General features: G+C 51.5%; 1 protein-coding gene across 1 annotated transcript in view; it reads left to right on the plus strand.

Annotated features, from left to right (window-relative positions):
* BICRA (BRD4 interacting chromatin remodeling complex associated protein) overlaps positions 1-6,799 on the plus strand; it is a 38,057-nt gene that overhangs the window by 23,325 nt on the left and 7,933 nt on the right. The window contains exons 8-12 of the mRNA XM_025193407.1: positions 1,686-1,881; positions 3,630-3,745; positions 4,266-4,391; positions 4,650-4,711; positions 6,232-6,380. Coding sequence (XP_025049192.1) covers positions 1,686-1,881; positions 3,630-3,745; positions 4,266-4,391; positions 4,650-4,711; positions 6,232-6,380 — 649 coding nt within the window. The remainder of the gene's footprint in view (positions 1-1,685; positions 1,882-3,629; positions 3,746-4,265; positions 4,392-4,649; positions 4,712-6,231; positions 6,381-6,799) is intronic.

Raw genomic sequence — 6,799 nt, forward strand, 5'->3', positions numbered from 1 at the left:
AAACCTGCCTTGAGCAGGGGTCTGGACTAGATGACCATATAATCTATCTTGGTTAGTCTATAAAGTGCAAATCTACACTTCCTTCTGCTTGACTTCAGACTAACAACTACCTGCGTGTTTAAACTATCCCAGTCACGTGTCTGTCCAACCTGTTCTTGAAGATCTCCAGGGATGGAGACTCCCCCACCTCCATGGGCAGCCTGTTACAATGATCAACCACCCTCGGAGCCAGGAAGTTCCTCCTCATCTCCCACCTCAGTTTCTCCTGCTGCAGTGTGAGGCCGTTGCTCTTTAGTCCTGCCACAGAGAGAAGCCCGTCTCCATCCTCTCTCTGAGGATGAGGGCACTCTGTGCCCCAAAAGCGCATGTAACATCTCTCCCAACTATACCCCTAGTCCAATACAAAGATATCACCAAAGAAACCCCTTGCTCCTGGCTCAGCTCCAAATCACATAAGCCACCACTAACAAGGTGAACTGTGGCTGTCCTCCGTGGAAAACCTACATTGTCTTGGTTGGTTGGTTGATTCATTTGTGAAGCTAGAAGAACTCTGTGGGAAGCTGGTTGTCTTCATCGTTGCATGAAGCACATCGTTATCAACCTCTAGGAAGCAATGTATCCCACCTTGGCCGTGGGTAGATGGTTGTCTTCATAGTTGCGTGAAACACATCATTGTCAGCTTCTAGAAAGAAATTCATCCCACCTTGGCCATGGGGAGCTGGTTGTCTTCATCACTGCATGAAGCACATCGGTGTCAACCTTTAGGAAGCAATTCATCCCGTCTTGGCCATGGGTAGCTGGTTATCTTCATTGCTGCATGAAGCAGATCATTGTCAGCCTTTAGGAAGACGTTCATCCTACCGTGGCCATGGGTAGCTGGTTGTCTCAGTTGCATGAAGCATGTCGTTGTCAGCCTCTAGGACACAATTCATCCCACCTTGGCCTCTTTGAGCTGCTTTCAGTTGGGCCCTTTGTCCTCTGTTGTTTGGAAGACAACTGACCCAATTAAAGGAAACAACCCTATGCAGCGTTTGTCGCCTCTCAGACTCGGGCTGCTGGGGAATCACTCGTGATCCAATGCACAGACCCATGGAGAGAATTATTATTTTTTATTGCCAGGGAGATGAAAGCAAACCCTTGCCCCCTGAAAAGCAGCTTGGGGGACCCACAAAGAGCAGACAAAAAAAATGAAGCAACCCCACCAGGTTCTGGCCTGTGGCACTGGGGAGTGGAAGTATTTCTACCCTGGCCCTTAGGACCACATCCAGTTCATATACATGCTAACTTCATTGGGAGGTCCCTTCTGAGACACCTTTCCCTTTCTTAAAAAATAAGTGAAACACTTTCCTTGTTCCCTTCGGAGAAAAAAACCTGAACTCAGTTTGTTCTGTTTCAGCAGCTCATCCATTAAAAAGGACTCGGTCTGGACCCTTTCAAGGGCACGTCTAGGCAATTTAAACTCCGGACACCCACAAACCTGGATGCTCCCAAGGCTAAGCAAGTTTTTTTGTTCCCTTGGCATTTGCATCCAAGCTTTGTGAAGTCCAAGGGGAGGGAATGAGATGGGAGCCAGGGCACTTGATAGGGCAGGGCCCCTTTCTTCCCCGTGTCGGGGTGAATAGAAACGTGGATGGCACAGAGCAGCCAGGACGAGTTCTCAGCCTCTGCCTTTTTGTCCCACGCAGGTGCCACAGGGAATTATCCTACAAACCAAGCAGCAGACATCTACCAGCCAGGCCTCGTCGGCGCTCAGCCAGTTCAGCAGCCAGCCCTCCTCTGTCCTGGTGAACACCCAAGGGCAGCCGGTAGCAGTGACAACGACGCCGGCACCGGTCCACAGCCATGCCCCAGCACCCGCCACCGGCCAGCCGTCCACTGCAGGTTCGAACGCGGCAGCTCGTGTGCTCGGGAAGGGCTGAGAGGCAGGAGGAGGTGGAAATTGGGGGCAACGGGCGGGCAGTGCAGCTCCCTACGCTGTTGCATTGATGGTTATCAAAGCTGTGCCACTGAGCAGAAGCCACCCAGGGAAAGGAAATGCAGTTGTATGTCTCCGGGCCTGCATGGCACTTAAAACCCAGAGGTTCCTGGCTAGAGGGTCTTGCCTTCTACTCAGGCCCAGCCTGATCACTGCATTTGGGATCAGGAAGGAATTTTACCCCATGGCCAGATTGATATAAACTGCAGGGAGGGGGTTACCTTCCTCTGCAGCAGGGGGCACAGCCTCTGTCTTGGATCCTTTGAGTGCCTTTTACCCCCCCCCGGTTCAGTGGCAGGATGCTGCCAGTCCCCGGCCCCTGGCTTCACTTGGGCAAGTTCAGGTGCTCTTGGTATCTGCGGGCAATGGGCCTTGTAGCGGTGCACAAGAGTTGGCTGCATAGTTTTAGGAATAGGTGAGACTGGGACTTTTGGATGAGGCGGGGATCCTGCCTCGAGCAGGGGGTTGGACTAGATGTGCCCTGCCCGGCCATGTGTTCGGATTCTGAAATCCTCCAAAAGAAGGCAGCTCGTTTCTCATAAGAACGTAAGAGCTGCCATTTACTGGGTCAGGCCCTAGGACTGTCCTGCCCAGTCTCTGTGTCTCGCAGCGGCAGAGAGCGGAGGCTGGAAGGGGAGTGAACGAATCTGAGCAGGGTTTTTTCCCCCTGTTCCTCTCTCACATGCAGCCTCCAGCATTTAAGGTCCTGATTCAGAGGCTGTATCCCTCACTCCCATGATTTATCATTATTGATGCCCCTTTCCTCCAAGAACATGTGCAATCCCTTTGTGACCCTGACTGAACTCTCAACTTCCACCACATCTGGTGGCCATGAGTTACAATCATAGAAAATGAGGGTTGGAAGGGACTGCAGGAGGTCACATCTAGTCCAACCCCCTGCTCCAAGCATGCCCAGCCCCAGCTACATCATCCCAGCCAAGGCTTTGTCTACCCTGGTCTTCAAAACCTCCCAGGATGGAGAGTCCACCACCTCTCTGGAGGGAGCCTGTCCCAGTGCTTCACCACCCGCCCAGCGAGAGAATTCTTCCTAATATCTAACCTCAGTTTTCCTTGCTGCAACTTGAGCCCATTGCTCCTTGTCGTGTCATCTGCCCCCGCTGAGAACAGCACTGAGTTTCACGCTCCAGTTACACTTTGATTCACACCTCGGGATGTTTTTGATGTTCAGTCGCTTGTATGCAAAGATCCACCTCCTTCCTGCGGGTGCTTATTGAAAGTTTATCCCCGTACCTTTCTCTCACATTGGGGTCTTTGCCTCTTGTCTGGGCCAGATTCCAGTTTGGATGGTTGAATGCTACTACCCCGCTTCAGCCCCCTGCATTGCTATTCAGTTGGATTAGGGCACAGGTTGTCTTCACTCTGCGGACCTGTTGAGCTTTGGAGTCGTTCAAATGCTGAATAGCCAGCAGAGGTGGCTGCATTTCAGTGGACAACATTCTCCAAAGTGCCTAAGTCCCCTGGTCCTCTAACTGACTTGGATGGAAAGCTTTGCTCAGTACCTTGATCCAGCCTATAACGTGCTGCAGGATTCTCCAGGATGGAGCTTGCTATGTGAATCTGACACCGCTGTTTAAACTTGAACCTGTATTTGAAGCAATGACTGTATTTTCCATCCCTGCACCCCTCCCACCAGGTATCACTGCTTCTGTTCCAGCGGAGAGCAAAACATTTTCTACTGGCTCCACGACTATTTCCGTGGGGAAAGTAGCGGCGGGACAGGGGAAGCCCGGAGCCACCTTTGCTCTTCAGGTGAGAACGCTTCTTCTCCTCAAAGGCTTTGTCCATTTTGAGAAGGGTGGCATGAAGTTTTACTCCGGGGTTGTTGTTCTTGTGGGAAACGGAAAAAATGCAGCCTGCCAGAAAACATTTAACTCTGGCAGAAACTTATTTGTGTTTTAAGTACAGCAGTCTCTTAAAAGACAAAGGGGAAACAATCCCTCATTCTTATGCTAACGAGACCCGGTGGGGGGGGGACAGGGAGGGGGTAGGTGCCTTGTTCCTTTTGCTTCTGATTTACTTAAGGGCATGCCAGTCCTGCTAGGACCTGCCTTCTAGAAGTGCAAGGTAAAAATACTATATCCCCAAGACTCAGATATTGGTGTCTGAGCAACAAGGGGGTTCAGTGGGAACATTTTTGCTCAGGGCTGACTTGGTGTGAGCAGTTTCTGGCTGTGTGTGTGTGTGTGGTTTTTTTTTCCTTAATCAAGTTGGCCTCCTTAGATTTGCACTGGGATCTCTCACAAATGGCAGCTTTTTGTTTTGCTCACAGACCAAGCCCGGGGTGATCAGCTCCGTCTCCGGACTGAACCTTGGTAAAGGATCCTTGCAGATTCAAGTTGTCAGCAAAGGATTATCGCAGCTCATGCCTTCAGTCCCGGTCCAAACCACGCAGCAGGTGAGCGTGCCCCTGTAGCTATTTATACATCAGAGGTTTGTGAGAAGCTTTTGGGAGGGCGGGGATAGCAGTTGTGCTGGAGACTGAAATAGTTGGGGCTGGTCCTGCTTTGAGCAGGGGGTTGGACTAGATGTGACCGCCTCATGTCTCTTCCAACCCAAATTTTCTCTGATTCTCTGAACACAAGCTGGGTGCTCCTGTGTAGATTAAAACTGACCTAGAGGCTTTTTCACATGTTCCCTTTTCTCTTCGTGCCAGTATGACAGTAAACTTGGAAGCCTGAAAAAACCGCCTACACTACAGCCCAGCAAAGAAGCATGGTAAGTGTCCCAGAGACCGAGGGCTGAAGCTAGCGGCTAGACTAGGTTTAACAGTGCATCTTGCCATCATGCAAGTGCCAAAGCCCACTCTTTGTTATGGTGTATAGGTATCAATTAGCCGTGGCGGAGCTCCCTTTGAGGATGCCTCTCTTGACATGATGTTTTACCTTGGCGTGGAAATTGGTGTACATGCAGAGGGGCCAGGGCTGACACAGCCAACAGCAGACTGGGTTGTATTAACAGTATTGTCCCTTGCAAATCAAGGGCAGTGATGTTTTTGCTTTGTTCGGCACTAGAAAGGCTTCCCCTGGAGTCCTGGGGTCAGTTTTGGGCCCCATGCTTCCAAGAAGGACGTGGACAGGTTCGAAAGAGTCCAGGGCAGAGCAACGAAAACGATGAGGGGTCTGGGAGAGAAGACTTATGAAGAGAGGCTGAAGAGCTAGGGTTGTTTAGTCTGGAGAAGAGAAGACTGAGGGGGAGGGTGGTCACGGCCTTCAAGTGCGAGCCATGTCGGAGAGGACGGAGATGGGCTTTTCTTCAGGGTCGTTGAGGACAGGACGAGCTGCATCAGGGGAAACTGAGGCTGGAGATGAGGAGGAACATCTCCTTCCATCTCCTTGGAACAGGCTGCCCAGAATGGTGGGGGGTGTCTCCATCCCTGGAGGTCTTCAAGAACAGGTTAGCTGGTTTGGGCTGGTTTGGAGAGGGGTGATCCTGCCTTGAGCAAGGGACTGGACTAGATGTGACCTTGGGAGGTCCTTTCCAGCCTGACTTTCCTACAATCCCGTGATCCTATGACACGCAGCAAAACGTGCCAGGGAACGTTTCGTGTGGAATTTTTCTGGGATGGTTTTCCTCCGGGCATCAGTTGTTCTGTCTCCGGTGCCCCCTACCCTGAGAGCACATGTACTTGCATGCATGCAGCCACCCCTCTGACAGGGGGCAGCTCTGGGTGAAGTTAGGTTGATGTGTGGCCTTCCTGCCCGTGGCATTTCACACGTGCCGCGGCTGCCCGTGTTCGCTCTAAGGACTGCTGTGCTTTGTTGCTGTGGGAAGGATGACACCGTTTTATCAATTCAGATAAATTACATTTTCCTTAATTGGAGAAACTGTGTCATAATCTCATTTGGCGGCCCCTGGGGGAAACTTCTCTAATTGAGTTATAGGCCGTCTAGGTCACGTTCCATATGTCGGAAGACCCCGCGTGATCCTTTTGCCACGAGGTGCTCCATCACTCTGTCCCAAATGCCCTTTGACAGCTATAAAACACAGAGGATGAGCAGGGGGTTGGTCATAGTGGGGGGGCTGCCCAAGACACACGTGTTGTTGTGTGTTCGGCTCATATACCGTGAGGGGGAGGAAGCTTTGGAGGTCCTCGCAGTGCTGCAGTGGGTCTAAGCAGCCCATAAATGTCACGAGGAGGCGCAATAAAAATTTCCACCATTCAGTTTTTATGGGCAGCTGTCTTGTCCATGCGCTCCGTGCTAGATCTTGACTGGTCTTTCCTCTCCTTCTCTTAGCTTCTTGGAACAGTTGCATAAACACCAAGGAGCCGTGTTGCACCCAGACTATAAAACATCATTCCGTTCATTCGAAGATGCCTTACAAAGGCTTCTACCCTACCATGTCTACCAGGGGATGCTGCCCTCCACCCAGGACTACAAGAAGGGTGAGTTCAGCTGTGAATGCTGGGGGTGTTAGTGGGGAGCTAGTGGCCCCAGGACTGCAGCAAAATGTCCAATACAGCTGAGCCAAGCACTAGAACAGACCAAGAGCGCCTTGGGCCTGTGCTGTGTTTGCATGTAGTAGGTCAGGGTGAAAAATAGCTGCCTCCAGCAATGAGAAGAGAGAAGTTTGCTCCTCTGCTTCCACTCCCAAAAAAGGATAAGCTCCTTGAAACCTGGCACGGTCTCCCGCCTTTAATCTCTCCCAGCGAGATAAAGTCGGGACCATCGCGGCCTTCTGGGTTTTGAAGCTTGCGGATGAGACAGAGGCCTTGTCTGCTCGATACAGGCGCTGACGCTCCCACAGGAATATTCATTGGAGTTGCCGTTTGCCCCGGGTGGCCTTGATCAAGACGTCTCTTTC

Source organism: Alligator sinensis, unplaced genomic scaffold (genome assembly GCF_000455745.1).
Source record: "Alligator sinensis unplaced genomic scaffold, ASM45574v1 scaffold107_1, whole genome shotgun sequence".
In the NCBI taxonomy this organism is placed as follows: domain Eukaryota; kingdom Metazoa; phylum Chordata; order Crocodylia; family Alligatoridae; genus Alligator; species Alligator sinensis.